Raw genomic sequence first — 20,131 nt, 5'->3', positions numbered from 1 at the left:
GGTACTGTAATACCTATTTAAAGTTGTATTCCAGTGACCTGGAGTCACCATTTTTGGATTTAAAATGATGTCTGGGGTCGAATTCGGAACTCTGAGGAGCATCCCATTTACTCATACTGGATGATATTTGATCATATATTAGGCTGTTGCATAGAAACCGGCGTCAGTGAGTTTCAGCCTCTGGACATTATCCCGATTACAAGAAGACTTGGTCATTGCAGGTTATGTTTCAGAGAGCAGACATCATCCTCTCAGAGTTAAAAATGGTGTCTGAGGTATGATTTTAGCGTCTAGGTTACATCCCGATTTCAGAAATGCTCAAAAGTAGCATTTCTACCGATCAACATGGTTTCTATCCTGATCAACTAACCTGCTTTGCTTCGTCTCGGATTGTATCTCTCACATCGAAAATGGAAAACAGGTTGATGCTGTATATACGGATTTGAAAGCTGCATTCGACAAAATTGACCATCGAATTCTACTCAGCAAACTTTCGAGGATGGGTGTCTCCGAAAGCCTGGTTCAATGGATGTAATCATACCTTTGTGATAGAAGTCTGAGCGTTAAACTTGCATCCAACTCATCCCGACGGTTTACAAACACATCCGGTGTTCCTCAAGGGAGTAACCTTGGGCCAATTCTATTTGTATTGTATTTCAACGATGTCGCAGCTCGTCTTGGAATGGTTGTAAGCTGTTCTATGCTGCTGATTTGAAATTGTTTGTGGTTGTTGAAAAATTATCCGACTGTCAAAAGCTGCAAGAGTTATTGGATATGCTTGAGGATTGGTGCCAAAAAAACCTAATGGTCATCAGTGTCAATATTTCGTTTCATCGTGGTAGCCATCCTATAAAAGCTACATAAACAAATGGACGTAAACCTCAAGCTCGTGTCAACGAAATTAATGACTTTGGTGTACTGCTTGACGAAAAATTTACATTCGGGCCACATCGAGCCAATATTATTGATCGTGCAAGTCGTCAACTGGGATTTCTGATGAAAGTCTCGAAAGATTTCACTGATGTGCATTGTTTAAAATCGTTGTACTTTGCATTAGTAAGATCCATTGTGGAATCGTCTGCTGCAGTGTGGGCCCCATATCAAACCACCTGAATTGACAGGATTGAACGGCTACAGAAGCGCTTTGTTCGATTCACACTCTGTAGATTTCCTTGAACGGACAGGCTGAATCTTCCACCGTACGAACACCGTTGCAACCTATTGGGAATTGCTACCCTTTAAATAAGAAGAAAAATTCAGCAAGCAATGGTTGCAGCCAAGTGATTTTTGGAGAAATTGACTCCACGGCTCTTTTGAGCAAGTTTTCCTTCAATGCTCCTGGAAGAATTCAACGCAGGTCAGGTTTGTAACGCCGTTCCATCGTTCTGTGTTCGGGTATTTTGAGCCAGTCACCAGAATTATACACACCTTCAACAAAACGGGTCAATTTTTTGATTTTGTAAGTTTATTTATTCTCTACAAGCGGAAATTGCTCGCAGATGGACTATTTTAATTAATTTACATCTGTTAGGTTACGATAGTTTTTAAATTCCATTCATTAAGACGGTTATTTTCGGGTGAATTAACCAATATTGGACAGTATTTGAAGCCGTGTCTTGAAATTTAAAATGCGGTCGATTTCCGTTCTCTGTGTTTTATCCCGGTTCCGAAAGCTCTGGGAAAAATGAACCCAAATTCTCACTAATTAGAAGCCGCTGGGCTGGTAACCTGAATAATAGAATTTCTTATGTAAAATTGGTCTATTTTGCCCCTTTTCACCTTATTTTTGCGTATTTTTGAAAATATAGACCTTATCCCGTGCCCTGCACAAGATGAAACTATCACCAATCGATTTATTGACCTATTTTACATAAGAAATGCTATATTTTAGGTTGCCAGCCCAGCGGCTTCTAATTAGTGGGAATTTGGGTTCATTTTTTCCCAGTGTGCAATGGTTGGTATTAAGCCATTCTACAGCCGAATATATCTCAAAAATCAAGTAAACAATATTAATAGGATCAGCTGCGTGACGGAATTTCATATTTATAGCGTAACGGGGATATTTTGGACCGCTTTATAAAGTGGCTTTACAAGTTAAAAAAAAACACGATTCATTTGCAACAATTAACGCAACGCAATTTATTGGAAAATAACTTAGGAATATCAAAATTTCTACAGAGTACTAGAAACAATTTTTTGACCGCCAGGTCTATATTTTGGCCAGCCCACAAAACCTATTTTAGCCCACCTTTATATTTTGAACCTTACACACGTTTATATTCGGACTAATCACATTTTAAATAATCCTCAACCTTTCAGAATAGAAAGATTTTAAGTGCGATAATGATCAAACAAAATATCTGTAAAATAATTTTTGTAAATAAAGACAAGCTGTTTGGTTATGGTATGCCTATGGCGATTTTCAAATTGTCCACCTTTTTTATCTTGCATGAATAGCATTTGCAGGGTTGTTACAGAAACCTCAATTTTGAATCCGCAAAATCCGCGCCACGGGTTTTTGGATCCAAGCCGTGAAAACTAAATCCGCGCCGAAAAAAAGTAATAATAACTTATGATTCAACATGGTAAAATTAATACCATCTTTAAAATGCCATGCTGATATGTATAACTTATTTGTATTTAGCTTCAAACGCAGGACAGTTGACTTACTGCGGCCATGTTTAGGAATGATGCTGACCAAAAATGTTGTTTGGAAATTCTTATATACAAATGTAAAATGCCCGTAGCAATGATTTTTTCTCTCGCGATTTTCTCTCGTTGAAAAGAGTATGATTATGACGAGTAAAATTCCTGTGAGATATAAGTTAGACCTAAAAAGTGAGAATTGATTGCCGAGATTTGGAAAGTGATGGATAACCATTTAAACCCGTATATTGTCGGAAAATTCAATAAGTAATTAATAATCTTCGTGAGCTGCAAACGATAGCAAGTTTTACTAAAATTTACAAAAAATCTTGTTAAAAATAATTCAAAAGGACGGAGTAAGTTTTAGCTAGAAAAAAGGTTATTAAAACGATTAAATACATGTAACTCACGTATAGCGCCAAACTCGAAAAAGTAGAAAAATCCCTCAACTCGAATTCAGGTCTAACATTTAAACATAAGTTGAATGTCATTAAAAATGTTTTCGGAAAGTCTGAACAACATCCTCTGTAGAAACATGGAATAGTCTCAAGTGAACGTTTTTTAATGCAGGGTGACCACTCAAAATCAATTTTCGATTTCCCGCTTTTTTCCGGTTTTTCTGACGATAGGTTTTAAATTTTCTCGGTGCTTTATTTTTAAAAAATATGTGAAAAACATCAATTTTACATGTTTATATATATCCTTGCGAGAATAGTGTTATTAAAACTATGAAAAATATTTCTCCTTCAAAAATTTTTCTTTCTTTAACTGTTTATCGACTATAGCGAGTACCTTCATGGAAACCTGCACAATTTGCGCCCTTTTTATTTCAAAATCGTTGACAATCTTCCTTCTGCTTTTACTCTCTGTGAACCTGCTCTTGAATGCCAATGAAATGTATGGAAAAAAATTAAACACCGATCGTTTTAAATTATAGCTTAGAAGTTTTGTCTTCTCATGCAAAATTTGTTCTCAAGCGAACATCGATCGGGAAGAAATGCCTCAAAGTGACCAATGAAAAAATTCACATGTAACTGTTAAAATTATTTTTTTATGGTAAATGTGTTGGAAATTCATAAAACGTTGAGATCTGTCATCTCGAAACATTTTTTTTAAGTTTCGATCTTGGGACCAATTAAATGTTTGAGAAATTCTCTAAAATCCGTTAAATAAATTCAACCGACACTCTGAATAAGCAATTTGAAAAGAATATTATTTGAAACAATCGGTGTAAAACGCGGATTTTCCTGGAAATCCACATGATAAACCACGGAAATTCCGAAATTCGCATTAAAATACTACAAGGTATACAGCCCTAGGGTTGTATGAAATGGTGACGTGGGACTAAACACTGTAATTAGGGGATTTTTTTTGTTACAAAATACACAGAGTCTGCGGACAGAATCAATGTGCTTGCTCAGCGACTGTACGTATTTTCATTTTCAGCCTCCCCTGGAAATCACTTTTTGATATATATTCAACAACACTCGAAAGAATATCGTTTATATCTGACGATATTATGCCAGTAGTATTTTTTTGTGCAAACAACATGTATTTGACAAGGCACAAGCATATCGTGCTTGTTGAAGAAGCACCAAGAATTTCTCATAATGCGTCAAAGTCAGAATTAACTCTATATCCTCAAAAACCAAATCCAATAATACTTACGTTATCATAATGAATGGGTTTGTCTTATTTAACTCTAATTAAATCAAATCTATAACATGGATCATACTTTCAAAATAATATGGGAGCCCTTAGAAAGGTTCATTAATTGGCAAACATAAGAAGATATTTTAAACAAAATTATTAACAAGTTCCAGCAAAAAATCGTAGCAATACACAATTACATTTTTATTTTTTGCTAGACAATTTTTTTCATTTGTCTACAACTTCATTCGCTGTATTACGAAGACAGGTAATATACGATTATTATGGTAAAGCATAGAATAACAATATATCATCTAACAATTTTAAAATGTAAAAAGAGATTTTGTATGAATCCTAGTAAATAAACAAAAAAATCACAAGCATTCGCAGGCTCTTACTCTTCTATAAATGTATCTATTTAGGAATTCACTCTTTCGATACTATCCGGTCACGATTATTTAGTGAATAAAGTGTACCACTGCAATACGAATAGTACCGCTGCAGTACGAATAGAAGTGTACCGCTGAAATGTACGAATAGAAGAGTACCACTGCAATCATAGACGACGAGAGACCTGCGGTTCTTTACTCCACTGGTACTGTTGCTTTTACCAGCATGTTTTTCTTCCAAGACATCAGTTTTATTAGGTTCTTCAGAACCTAACACGCAGGTTTAGAAATTGTTCAAGAATGGGGATTGTTTCAAACTTTTCGGAAAACTTTTACCTTCGAGACATCATATAAGTCTAAGCTCATGGAAGCAAAAATAAATTGACCTCTTGGGACGGGGAGACTCTGTCAATTTTTATTTCGATATTGATACAGAGAATATCACAGGGAACGGATGGTGTCCATTCACGTCGTCTGTGCTAGGAATGCTCGCATGTAATTGGTTCATTATCCGCGTAAATTTGTTATTGAAATCTTTTATCAATTTTACCGCTAAGCAATGAAATTAGAGTGATAACTAGCATATTACAAAATTGTTATACATTTTATCTATCCAACAACATATTGGTTATTGTTATCCATCATGTGGTTATGCTGTTATTAACGTTTGAAATCTGACGCAACATTTGCCAGTTTCATTTCCAATTTTACAGAATGCATCCCAGTATAGTAAACAAAGACGTAGTCCCACGTCAAAAAAGACGTGAAAAACCAAACCAAAAACTGCGTAAAAAGCAATTTTAATACATTTCTAAACAAAAGCTTGACAGTTTTTTAGGAATTCGATAAATTTGAGCTCCTTTTTTAAAACAGTATACAACACATCCTAACGAAATCGTCTTGAAAATTCTGAGATATATCAAAAAACTGTATTGCCAAAATAGTTTTTCAATGACATCAATTTTAGATCGTTATAATTTGGAAAAAAATAATTAGAAAATAAATGATTTTCTTTTTTAATCCAATGTATATATTTTCCAGATTTAGGAATAAGTTTGCTACAGCTCGTTCATTGACAACATTAGTAGAAGACATGCAGGAGGATGATTTTCCTGATGTGAAGCCTAGTTTCCCGCTTTTCCCGTCTTTTTTCCGGAGATTTGAAATTCCCGTCTTTTTCCCGCTTTTCCCGGTAGAGTGGCCACCCTGATTATTAATGTTCGTAAACATTTTTGTAAACAAAGCTTCAAACGACGATTTGATGCAACTGCTAAGTAGGCGTTTCAAGGTACGATGCTGGCCTAACAAGCCAGTTGTCGTAGGCTCGAGTCTCGGCACGGGAAAGACTGTGAGTATCAGTAGAATCGAAACACTAGCCCCGCAATTGTCCTGTACACTTAACACTCGGCTGCGAAGTCTGTGTATAACAGAAGGTTAAGTTCCTAATCGGTTTGTAGCACCAAGGCTTTGCTTTGCTTTGCGTTGGTAGCTTTGTTTTCTTTTGTACCTAAACAAACAGTTTGAAATTAAGAAAAAATAAAACATCAACAATATTGGATATTTGCATTTTGAACAAATTTGAGATTTTCAAATAGAGAAGTTTTGTTAGAAAAACTTTTTGCCTTTCTCCTAGATACCTATTTGCTATACGAGCAATCACTTGCAAAACCGAATGAAAATATAAAAGTGCTCCAAAGGGCCGAATGGCATATATCACTCGACTCAGCTCGACGAGCATTTTCTGTATGTGTGTGTGTGTGTGTGTGTGTGTGTGTGTGTGTGTGTATGTGTGTGTGTGTGTGTGTGTATGTGCAGATTTTTATTCTCACTCACTTTTCTCAGAGATGGCTGGACCGATTTTCATGAAATTGATTGCAAATGAAAGGTCTTGTTGTCCCATAAGACCCTATTCAATTTCATTGCAATCGGATTTTTAGTTCTGAGGTTATGTATCAAATAGTAAAAATCATAAAACATCATTATCTCGAAAACTACACAACCGATTTGTACAAAATTGGTTCAAAAGAACGGGCTACCTGGAAAACCTTTAAGTTTTGAATTTCATAAAGATTGAACATGTTGTTCAAAAGTTATGAAAAGAAACGTGTTCTGAAGACTGTTTAATCTCACTCATGTTTCTCAGAGATGGCTGAACCGATTTTCATAAAATCAGTGTCAAATGGAAGGTCTAGTTGCCCCATAAGACCCTATTGATTTGTTTTGCAATCGGACTATTAGTTTGCCTGTTATGTTTAAAAATGTGAAATGCAGCTATGCAAAGGAACATATTCCGATGACTACTTGGACTCACTCACTTTTCTCAGAGATGGCTAACCCGACTTCCACAAAATTAGTGTCAAATGAATGGTCTAGCTGCCTCAGAAGACCCTATTGAATTTTACTGTAATCGAACTGTAACTTCATCTGTACCGACTTGTGAAAATCACGAAACTTCATTATCTCAGAAACTACACAACCGATTTGATCAATATTGATATCAGATGAGCGGGCTAGTTAAGGGTTCACTAATGAATTATGATTGAACACGTGGTTTCAAAGTTTGGCTTTCCTATACGTTCCCATTTCATTTGATTATAATCGAACTTAAGCAACTGTTATGTATTGAATTGTTAACAATACAACGAAAGTCTATTATCTCAAAGAGTACATGACTTATTTGAACATTACTAGTGTCATACGAACGAGTCATCTCTCAAACTCACAAATAACAAACTTCATAACAATTTGATATGTGGCTCAAAAGTTATGGAAAGAGAAGAAATTCGAAGACTACTTAAAACTATACCTGCTTTGATCGATATATGTGGACTTAACAAAATTTAAATGTGGTATCGTACTATTTGAACGTTTCAAATTCATTGATTCCTTGCGATGTGTTTAAAGTCAGCAAATGCTTAACCAATCGGCCATAGGATATGATCAAAGTCAAATAACAACTCGTTTGAAATGATTGGTTTTATTCGAAATGACAACATCCTCGACTGTTGGCTTGTGTACATCGCTTTAACTCTAAATATATTTATATTGAGTGGTATTCGGTCATTTTCAGCAGATTTTCTGGGCTCAATCTGACACCGGAAATACCCATAACGGGAGGTATTTAGTTTTTTAGGTTGTTTTCCAAAAATTAAAGTGGTCATCTTTTAATTCAAAATGGTGTCCAGGGTCAATGTTTGGTTTCTATGCATCATCACGTTTACGGAAATATCCATATTGAGTGTTATTCGGTCATTTCCCACTGTTGCCTAGAAGTTGCCATTTAGCAATTAAAAATGGTGCCTGAGGACAATTGTTAGCTCCTTGCATCATTCTGGTTCCAGAGATACTCATATTTGATAGTATTTTAGGGTGTTTTTCACAAACCGGTAGTCGCATCTTGTATTTCAAAATGGTATTTAGGATATTGGTTAAAGAAAAACTCATATTGGGTGATATTTGGTCACTTTGGACTGTTTTTCAGAAGCCGAAAGTCGTCATTTTGGACTTTAAAATTGCCTGTGAAATCAATTTCTGTCATCTGGGCGTAATTCTGGTTCCGAAAACATTCATATTGAATGGTATTTGGTCATTTCCGGCTGTTTGCCAGACACCGGAAGTCACCATCTTGAAAATCAAGACTGTGTCTGTGATCAATTTTTAGCTTCTGTGCATCTTTCTGGTTCCAGAAATACTCATTTTTAATGGGAATCGTCCATTTCAGGCTGTTTTCCAGAAACCGGAAGTTGCCATCTTACAATTCAAAATGTTGTCTGAAGTCGATTTGTGGCTCCAGTGCATCATTACGGTCCCGGAAATATCCACACTGGGTGGCATTTGGTCGTTTGCGCTGTTTTGCCAACACCGGAAGTCGCCATTTTGGATTTCATAATGGCATTTGGAGACAATTTCTGGATTTTGAACGGCATACTGGTTAAAGAAAAACGCATAGTGGGTGGTATTTGGTCATTTTCAGCTGTTTTCAGAAACCGGAAGTCGCCATCTTAGAATTTAAAATGCTATCTGTGGTCGATTTTAGCTCCTGTGTATTATTCTAGATCCGGATATTATTATATTGGGTGGAAATCGGCCATTTTTGGCTGTTTTCCAGAAACCGGAAGTTGCCACCTTACAATCCAAAATATTGTCTGAGGTCGATTATGAAACATATTTGTTACCACTAAAAACATTCACCTGCCAATATGGTTCCATTTAGTTGATTAGTTCGCGAGATATGCTGAAATTTGTGAAGAAACATGTACTTCCAGAAGAGGGAGGGACGTCGAACCATTATGGGCAAATTTGTTACCTCTAAAAACATTTACCTGACGAATTTTGTTCCATTTGGTTGATTAGTTCTCAAGATGTGCACAAATTTGTGTTTCATCTAACTATTATGGACATATTAGTTACCCCTTAAAACATTCACATGCCAAATTCGGTTTCATTTGCTTGGTTTGTTCTTGAGTTGTGCAGAAATTTATGTTTCATCTGTATGGGACCCCTCCCTTCCAGAAGAGGGAGAGGTCTCAAACTATCATAGGAACCTATATCGGCACAAAAACCCCTACATATGAATTTTCACGTCGATGGGTTCGGTAGTTTACGAGCCTAAATGGATCAGACAGACAGACAGACCGGACTGCATTTTTACAACATTTTTATTACAACATCAATATTTTAGAACCTAAATTACAACATCAATATTTTAGAACCTAAAGAGTGAATATACATTTATTGGATTGAAGTGTTCATGTAAATCTGTTTTTACAAATAATAAATTGAATGAGAAAGGCTGGGTCTGACCGCTAGGTGGATTAATTTAGGTTTTTTCTTAAGAGTGACCATTAGGGTGGGACAAAAAATAAATGTTAGCTCTCATGCACTTTTCGTGTTCCTTATGGGTCCCATAACAACTGTGTAACTTTTCAGATCAATCGATGAAACGCCCGATTTGCGCCCGATTTTCGAAGTTTCCATACGATTTTAAATGGGAAAATCCACTTTTTCAATACTTATTCTCTAGAGATGTCAAGTTGGCTCTTAAAAAAATATCAATACATGATATTAGTAGGATTTTTTTTTTGGAAAAAACTCTTCTGAAACCGTCAGGCGCTACGATGCTTGTAGAAACAGCTATTCACCCCAAACTGACGGACGGCTCACCATTGAAATTTTCCAGCAACACTGCTACAGCATGCTGCTATTGCAAACTTGCTTAAGTATGAGAAAAAAATTCGCGTGGAATTAGTTTTCATAGCGTGATTTTTGCTCATAGAATCTTCGAGGAAGCCTCCAAGATAAATTTAAGCGATATTCTTTCTCACCACATGGTTGAATTTAGAACAGCAGCATGCTGCAGCAGTATTGCTGGTAAAATTCAATGGTGAGCCCTTCGTCAGATATTCAATCAGTCTGGGGTGAATATCTTTTTTCACAAGCAAGGTAGCGCCTTGCGGTCATCAGAAGAGTTTTTCCCAGGAAAATTTCCTATAAATGTCATATATTGATATAAAATAACCAACTGGACATCTCTATAGAAAAAGTTTTGAAAAAGTGGTTTTTCCCATATAAAATCGTATGGAAGCTTTAAAAATCGGGCGTTTCACCGATTGATCTGAAAAGTTACACAGTTGTTATAGGACCTATAAGGAACACGTAAAGTGCATGGGAGCGAGAAAAAAACACCATCTCTTCTTACCCATATAACCTATTCCCAGTCTAGTGACAATGTTGGAATGTTCAGAAGAGTTTTAATGAATAATCAATGAATTCCAGACGGTTTTCTATACGCCAGCCCTTGACAACTTTTCTCTAATCCTTGTCATTACTGACGTCGATGAGACGCATGTGATTTCAGAACTTGTTAACAAGTAATATATACGGTTATGGGTATTTCCGAAATCAGGATGACCTGAAATCGACCCTAGACGTCGTTTTGAAATCCAAGGTGGCAACTTCCGGTTCATGAAAATCAGCCAAAAATGGCCAAATATTACCCAATATGAGTATTTTCGGAGCAGGGATGACATTCATAGGCCGTAAATCGACCACAGTTGCCGTTTTGAATCTATTCAGGACCACCACATAACATCCAAAGAGTTATGTTATTAGTGAAGCCCCAATCTATTTGTGAAGGACCATTTTGAGGGCACGTAAGGGTGTTTTATTGTCGAGCACATAACGGTTACGATAAAATTTTGTTTTTGTAGGATCTCAATTATTTATTTTTCTCAATATTTTTAAATGGAAATTTAGACATCTTTCTCAAATTCATTCTTTGACGACTTTTTTTTCTTGTCATTATTCAGATATATCGATTTACAAAAAAAAAACTTCAGTCCTCTTTGAATGTAAGTGTAGATAATTTTCAAAAAATAGCATTAAAAAATAGGATGCCAACCAAAATGGTAATTTTAAGAAACCATGCCCGAAAAAAACCTAGTGAAAAATTTGAACCCAAGAGGGGTTGGCTGCATGAAATTTCGGTTTTCGAAAATTTTCTGGTGCCGGATAGCTTATAAATGCATGAAACGTCGAGATCTGGTATTATCTGAAAATAATCATGATTTTAATGATTTTTCGGATTTCTCAAGGTGTAACTTCGTTTTGCGCCACACCATTTTGAATCCAACTGACCTGAAATTTCGCACAGGGTGTTTTTCGGGCAGGTAAACATTTTGTATTGGTTTTTTTTCCTAAATTTTTTGATTACTTTTTTCTCATACAAGTGATTGGCACCCTACTACACACCCACCATATTTCATAGAACTCTGAAAGGGTGCTGCCAGCCCAGCAGCCGATATCCTGATTTTTAGGTAATTGAAAGCAAGGTTGCAAGGCTTTCCGCAAAATCCGCGCCATAGAGTAGTAAAAACGCGCCAAATCCGCAAAAAACGCAAAATCCGCGCCGACTGTAACAACCCTGCATTTGTACTGGAGCTCTGTGTTAAGTTTACGTTGCTTCAAAATATATTAAAAATAGAGCCTTTCCTAAATTCTCGTGCCTTTCTGCAAGTGAGTTATAAATATTGGGTTCGATTCAAATGAACCACAGAAAGGAGAAAATAGTACGTAAGGCTAATGACATACTGAGGCGTAAAATGAAGCGAAGCGTTGAGCGTATGAGAAGCGGAATAAACAGAAGCGTTGGGTGAAGCTTCCTATGACATACTGGAGCGAGCGTCGAAAATGCGTTGTTTTGTCATATTCCTAGATTCCAGTAGCGGTTTTGTTTGAAGGAAATATGAATTCGTCTAATGAAGGTTTTTTTGCTTCTTCAAGCACGGTAAATTACGTTTTTAGTAAACATAGATTTTTTTATGAAATAAAATAATATTTCTGAAGTGAGTTGCGCTACATACGTAATAAAAAATATAAAAAAAATAATCTAAATTTTAATCCCGTTGACTCCGAGAAACGTTCAACTACGTTATAATAAATATCTGTTAGGTTCTGAATAACCCATGTGAGCACAGCTAGTTACTCAGCGGCTTGCATTTTCGCGACCAAAAAAGCTCAGCATAGATTCCTGGCCATTCGAATCAAAACTCAACAATATCAATCTAAAATACCAGTATTATTTTCCCGTCGACCCAAAAATTTTTCCCGATAGTATTTTCTATCCTTATTTTTTTTTATGGTTTAAGACCAAAATAAAGTAAATATAAAGCACCTGGCGATGAAAGATTTAGTCTGAATATGGTATTACCACGTAAGTATACGCGCGTCAAAACACTACTCGTTCTGTTTCGCCGCCTCTACCGACGCGTCTTTGCCGCTCCAGTATGACCGGTTTGAGCGTTTCATATAGACGTTCGAAGAAGTAGCTCAGACGCTTTTGTGACGCTTTTTTGCTCCGCTTCATTTGACGCCTCAGTATGTCATTAGCCTAAGAGACATTGACGCGCTTGAGTGGAACGGAAATAAAACTAAATTTGTCAGACTTTTTTTGCGGTCAAAACACATTTTTTCAAGGATAAAAAAAAATGATTTTATCAGGAAAAATTGATCAGCCGCCAGTTCAACGGCCTTTCAACGTGTCTGATTTTTTTCACACAATGACGAATCAGGTTAATTAGAAACTGCTCGTAGTACAAAGAAGCTGCATGATTTTTATCAATTTTTTTTAACACAAGCAGGGCATAAAATTACGTAGTCCTTTGTGTCGCAAACACAGGAACACACAAGCGTGTCTAGCTAGTGTCCTAGTCTACTGACAGTCTCTACTACCAATCTCGGAGCTTCACGTTCATACGGATAATTAATGTTCGTGTATTATCTATCCGATCGCATTTAGAGTATCCGTATTTAGCCTTTGAAAACGGACCCGACTGGCGTAAACTAGCGCATCGGTACCCATCAAAGGATTTAATTTGCTCAATAGGCAAATGAAGCATAAAAGTTGTTTTTTTTTTTTTGTTGGAAAGTTAATACTGCAATGATTCGGAGCAACATCGATTTTGATTTGAAGCGAAAATAGAACCAACTTTTGTTGTCGGTCGGATGGGGATAGAGTAAAATGTGTTGGTTGGGGTAACTACTTTGTGTCTGAGATTAGTGAAAAAAGCGGACTGAATTATCCGTTTTACGTTTCTATACATTTCGAATTTGTTTGGTTATTTAAATTGTCTAGCTCTATACTTTATAACTTTAATTTCTATAAATAGATGTGGAATAGATACCTATTGGTATAATGGAGTATTATACGTCAATGGATGTTCCACCGCCGGAACAAGAGAAGGTACTACTACATAATATCGCTTTTCATTTCTTCCCAAGCGTATCAAACGGAACGACTTGAGCATAAACGAATTTATGAATCACGTTCATTGTTTATTACCCCCGCCTATTATGGATCTGAGCATCTTCTATATCTTTCTTGGTGTGCCGAGTCCTCACACTGCTCCCCTGGGGTCCTGATCCTGAGAGCTGTATTCGAACAACCGGGTTACCGGAGCAGCTTCCACCAAAAGCACCACTTTATTGCAATTTTATTTACAGAAAAGCTTTTGTGAGCTTCGCTGGAGCGAGTACATTTTAGCCAAAGTAGTTTCTCCATGGAAGACAGGAAGACACCCTTCCTTTTCAATAGTCTACGAGCTTAGCTTTCCTCCCAAGAGTCGCATATTTCTCCCCGGTTCAGTCTATCTCTTTCTCGCCCTTTGTCTCTCTCACTCGATCGGGGGTTATTTGTAATGCCATAGCAGCGTATAATTTTTGACTCGCTCGATGTACATCCTTTAAGATGGTGAAGCTGTTTTGGCTATAAAACTGTGCATAGTGAAACAAATTCTCGGAACGTTTGGCCAATACTGTTCATGTAAATCTCCAATGCAGCAATTTTTTTCGATCCTTAACGCTTTGTGCATTACCAGAATCCGAAACATGCAGTATAAAACTAAACAACTTTTTTAAATTAAAACTACTCGATTCAACTGTGCAATCCGGAGAAACCGAGAGCAGCAACATTCGCTGGATTAAGTTGTGTGTTACCACTAGCAGCACTACCAGAGTGGCACTCGTTCTAACGTGAATCCTGCCAATCTAGGTCACTTCTACTGCCAACAGCAGCAGTGCAGTCTGAAACAAGAAACCCCACAGTTAAGTGAGCACCAGGAGCGCACTAAATTATGCATGAAACTTGTTTCCAAAGGAAAGTTCTAAAATTGACGTGAAAAATTGGCCGCTACAAGGTTTTATCAAGGCAGGCTTGGCTAGCGAAATAGTACAGTAGCGCGTAGCCGGCAGAACTGGAGAAACAGCAACAAAAAAAACACAAAAAAAAGAAAAGCGCGGCGCAAATTGAATTAACTTTTCCCGGCAACATAAATGGGACGGACCGGGGGTCTCTCTTCCGTCAGGACTTACCTCTCCTCTACTTCCGGAACCCTCGAGGCCTTCATCATCGATGTAGATATCATTATTCGGGCTGGAGCCTGCCGCGCCAAACGAAGTCGACAGAGACTGACTGTTGCGGTTATTTGATTTCTGCAATTAAAACCAAACAGAAGAGAAACGCTGTTAGGGAAAAATATAAAAAAGGAAACATTTCATAATAGTTGGATGGATCTCCCATCTGCGAGGTATGAGGGTGCTGTGGGTTAGCGGGTGCTGTCACGTGGAGCAGCCCTATTCAGAGGGCGCATAAAGACACACGGATAACTATGGAGGGGGATAGCGTAAAAAATCGTTCCAGGCACTTCCTTTTGAATCTATGTCACCTCTGTGCTCTGAAGGGACGACGTACGTCATGCGAGAAAAATATGGTAAATTGTTTTGCTCACTGCCGGGTGCACATACACACACACATACACACATGAGCAAAACGTAAACGAAGTTCGACGTCCTCGCGGCAACTACCCTTCGGATTGCGACTGATAACTCTAAATGGTCTGATGCTGCTCCGGGCGTGGAATCGTCCTGTCGACAAGTTTGTAATGATTACGTTCTGCCTATAATAATACACTGACATTAAGCACAGTGTTTTACGAACTGCTCGAAACTTTTGACGTTCATTTCATTGTAATATTTTCAAGCTATCTTTCCCGGTTACGCATCGGAACGAAAAAGTCACAAAAAGAACGAATTTCCGGGGGTAATCCAGAGTTGATTTATGCATGAAGTGCAATTTCAGGATGAATATTTATTCGTTTACCGCACACAAATCACTTCGAATGGGCCCTTTGAAATGTATGGAGCGGTGCAGTTTTCAAGCACTTACATTAATACTAGAGAGCACAGTTGAAGATACGCTAGACATAAACGTGTACAACGTGCCTAAAGAAAGTTATTTTTTTTCATTTCGGTTATTTTTACACTGGAATAAAGCTTCGTGAAATAGACATTCCGCAGAACACAACTCTAAACAGCGTGTCATGGATTCATAGCTATACAAATAATTAGATTTTTGCAGCATGCTTTTACCTTGCTAAATTTTAATTCCTAGAAATCGTCGGGATTCAATGGTATACTAATTCGTGCGAAATTGAATTTTTGGAACTGAGGCGAAGCGAAATTTGAATACAGTTCCAATTGTGCTAATTCGTTTGAAACAATGCCAATGGAAATGCGAAAAAAATACACTGGAATAGTGTTAAATGCGGGAGACAGGTGCCACGTGAATCTTGCGCAATCCCCGTAAATTATTTGAATAAATTCCAAAATTCACATAAAAATAATTCCTTTGGTAAACAAGTTTTTATTATATCTGTGATTAACTTTTTAAATCTTTCTGTTTGCGAGATATTTGAAATTGAGTTTAAAAATGTGATTTTTTAATGAAAATCTTTCTCATTACGTATTCGTGATTCTCCAGTTACAGCCAGATAAATTCATAGAAATGTATGATCAATAATGATAAATTGGATAAATAATTCAGAAGTTATCTTGAGAACTTCTGAATCATTCATCCAATTTTTCTAGTGAAATTTGTATTATTGGTTCATTGAGGGCAGACAGTGTGAGCAGCTGGGAAAGCGAAAAATAAGCGAACTTAAAATATGATACCGATTTGGAAAAATATGTCGCAACCAGACGGGACTTGAATCCGCAATCTCCTTGTGTGTTATTGATCATACATTTTTATGTTTGTCCTAGCAGACCCGGCAAACTTCGTCCCACCCATTTTTGTGTTTAATTAAATAATATTAAACATTTCAAATTCATTAATTCCTAGCGATTTGTTTCTAGTCTGCAAATGCACGACGAATCGGCCATAGGATATAATCAAAGTCAACAGACAAATCGTTTGAAATGATTGGTTTTATCGAAATGACAACATCCTCGACTTTTGGCTTCTGTACATCACCTCTATTCTAAAAATATACACATTGAGTGGTATTCGGTCGTTTTCAACTGTTTTTCTGGCATAAATATGATTCCCAAGATACCCATATTGGATGGTATTCAGTTATTTTGGCTGTTTCCCAGAAACTGGAAGTGGTCATTTTTGGATTCAAATGGTGTCCTGGTATGGTCCAAATGGTGGTGGTATTTGATCACTTTCCGCTCTTTTCATAAACCGGAAATCGCCATCTTGGATTTCAAAATGGCATTTGGAGACATTTTCTGGCCTCTGGGCGTCATTCTGGTTCCGGAAACACCCATATTATAAATCGGAAGTTTCCATCTTAAATCTAAAAATGGCGTTTGGAGTCAAATTTTGGCTTCTGTGCATCGACCCGATCATTTCAGGCTGTTTTCTGGAAAACCTCGTTGAAATATCTGTTTAATTTGTATAGGCGTCCTCCCTTCCCTTCCAGAGTACGGAGGAGTGTCAAATCACCATAGAAATTTGTGTTTGATTTGTACAAGAGCCCTTCAGGAGAGAGTCTTATCTGAATAATTCGAATCTTCTCCAGAAGAGGGAGGAGTGTCGACACACTATGAAAATTTTTCTTGCTCTCAAAAACGTCAACATATAATTTGGTTCCATTTTTTTTTTTGATTATTTCTCGAGATGTGCAGAAATGTGTTTCATTTGTAGAAAACCCCTCCCTTCCAGATGCGGGAGGGGTGTAGAACTATTATGGACAAATATTTGTTACTCCTAAAAACATTCCCCTGCCAAACTTGATTCCATTTAGTTGGTTAGTCCACGAGATGTGCAGAAATTTGTGTTTCAATTGTATGGATCCCCTCCTTTCCAGAAGAGGGAGGAGTCTCGAACTATCTTAATAATCTTTCCCGGCCCCTAAAACCCCTATATACAAAATTTCATGCCGATTCTTAGTTTCAGAGCCTATATGGATCAGTCAGGCAGACAGCACTGCATTTATATATGTTTAGATAGATGGTTGTTGTTGGGAAACCACGAATAATTGAAGAAAAAGTCTTATCTAAATAATTCGAATCTTCTTTTATTTTAATTTAAAGGTGCTTATTATAAGTTTTTAAGTTCAACTATCAATAACAAATTTTGCAACAATCAAATTTTATTCTATACAAAATGTTACTTATGATTTTTATTCACAAAGTTCGACACAAATTTTTTACAAAACATCTTTTATAGTTTTCGTTTCACGGAAAAGTGCTAACAATGTCACCAAATTATTTGACTAAACATGAAAAGTTAAAAGTATTAGTATTGGACGCGATGGCGAACCGACGCAAGGCCGAATGAACATGAGGCCGAGTACCATGTTGTACAATCGTAAGAGATCCAAATAACGTGATTGTGCGTCCCGGATTTGCAACATCAGTTCAGATTTGTAACATCCAGTTCGCGTCACAATGTCTATTCACTATGTCGCACGTTTGATGATTGACAAAAAGCGTCATTCAATGGAGTATATATTATACTCAGATATTTTGTACTCTGCATATGTAGTTCAAGTGTAAATTTATTCCTTTAAGAGTTTAGGTTGAAGTAATATTTTTCAAGTCATGCGGCGAAGACGCATAATCGAGGGCAAGGAACCGAGGAGGCACTAAGCCGTCGTGGTTTCCGCAGTCCGAGCTGGTCGCCTACCCGCCATCGGAAGCGGCGGCCTCTCGCATACAAACGACTGACCTACTGATTGGCTATGACTACTCAAACAGAGTTTCTTTCTCTTAGTTATGCCTAGCGTACGTACGTACTGTAGCCTCGCGTCTGTATGCCTAACGGGGTGTACATGCTTTATCAAGAGTACTAATTTATAAAAAAAATCAAAGCTGTATTCGCACGTATAAACCTTTCGCGTGCGAGAACTCTACGCACAGACAACCGCCTGCTGCGAAACTCCCTATTTCTGTAGCAGTTGAAAATTCACGCACCTTCTCGCCTCACAAGGTCTACAGGAAACTGAGCTTGAATCAATTTGTTGTCCTGGGATTAAAACATATTCGAAGAGATTGTAACAATCTCCTTTTTTGACGAATTTATATTATAAACAAAGGATTCCGCGCCAACTCGACCAGATGTTCGCAGCGCCCACTCAGAATTTAATGAAACCTTGTGGGTGTGTAGGCCTTACTGCTCTAAGCAGCTTTGAATATAAATATAAATAATTTTCAAAATTATCTGTAATGAAACTTGAAAGTTTTTAAAATAAATCGATATATCTAAATAAAAAGAAGAGTTAAAGAAGAGTTGTCAAGTAATGACTTCCAGGGAATTGTCTGAACCTTGATTGAGAAAATGAATTTAAGATTTAGCACTGAAAAAAAATCATTCAAGGAAAGTGATTTTAAGAAAACAGATAGACAATTAGTAGCCCAAAACTCTTCTGAACAAACCGAATGGGCACTCTTGCGGAACCGTTTTTTTCTAAAAAAAACCTACTTCAAGTGGCTCCATGCATAGTCAAAAGTGCCCACTTTGGTACATTGGTATAAGAAAAAACTTAGTTTAGGATCTCAAAATTCATTTTTAAATATTTTTCTACGAAAATTTGGATAATTTTCTAAAAACCAACTTTTGACAAATCTTCTATAACTCTTGTCATTAGTGAACGGTTATGATCTCAGAGGCAAAAAAACATTTTTTTATGAGCACTCACTTTGGTTTACTCAGAAGAGTTTCTATCAGCAGAGCATCCAAACTGTCCACCTAAAAATCTTTGTTTAAAAAATCTAAGATGACTGATTTTTTTCAAAAATCACTTTTTGTTTTAAAGTGAATGTTTTACAGTGTAAATCTCAAATTCTATATTTTCATTATTTTTCAAATAAAATTCCTAAACGTCATCTCTTGGCAACTTTTTTCTAACCGTACTTCCACCAGGAGAACACCAAAAAATTGTTAGAAAATCTTTCAGGAATCGGGTTCGCCACAGAAGGCAGAATCACGAAAGGCAGAACTCTATGACCGTACACACAAGGCAGAATATTTCAAAAGGCAGAATCTCGAAGGGCACGAAAGGCAGAATCACTGGTAGCAAAACCGAACTCACGATAGCCAAGTGCGTGATGACAGATTGATACGAATCCTGGTCACGGTATCAAAGCTGCTACTCTATCTTTTTTATTTAATATTATTTGGTGAACAGACATAATATTTGGTCACAAGCAATGACCAGTTTTGATGGGAGGTGCAAATCAAGCCTAATTATTAGATCAGAAACGCGCAAACTGGTTTGGCTCAGGTCCTAAAGAGTTTCACGGCATCGCGGAGAGTAATGTTTCGAAGGTAGGTATAACTTACACTAGTCTCAACGGCTAGTTGATAATAATTAACATAAAACAATTCATGCGGCGAAGACGCATAATCGAGGGCAAGGAACCGAGGCGGCACAAAGCCGCCGACCCGCCGTCGGAAGCGGCGGCCTCTCGCATACAAACAACTGATCTACTGGTTTTCTAGGATTAGTCAAACAGGTTTTCTTTCCCTTAGTTAAGTCCGAACAAGCGGTAGCGAAGGACAGCATTAAAAAGAAAAAAGACTATTTTTTGATTCTGCCATTCGTTATTATGCCTTATGAAATATTCTGCCTTTCGTAATTCTGCTTTTCGTGATTCTGCCTTTC

General features: G+C 37.2%; 1 protein-coding gene across 2 annotated transcripts in view; it reads right to left on the bottom strand.

Moving 5' to 3' along the window:
- LOC129725380 (syndecan-like) overlaps positions 1-20,131 on the bottom strand; it is an 85,885-nt gene that overhangs the window by 27,774 nt on the left and 37,980 nt on the right. For both annotated transcript variants that reach the window (XM_055681152.1, XM_055681153.1), the window contains exon 2: positions 14,553-14,672. In XM_055681152.1, coding sequence (XP_055537127.1) covers positions 14,553-14,672 — 120 coding nt within the window. The remainder of the gene's footprint in view (positions 1-14,552; positions 14,673-20,131) is intronic.

Source organism: Wyeomyia smithii, chromosome 2 (genome assembly GCF_029784165.1).
Source record: "Wyeomyia smithii strain HCP4-BCI-WySm-NY-G18 chromosome 2, ASM2978416v1, whole genome shotgun sequence".
Taxonomy (NCBI): Eukaryota; Metazoa; Arthropoda; class Insecta; order Diptera; family Culicidae; genus Wyeomyia; species Wyeomyia smithii.
The sequence above is the reverse complement of the archived record's forward strand: the minus strand, read 5'-3'. Positions and strand labels throughout refer to the sequence as shown.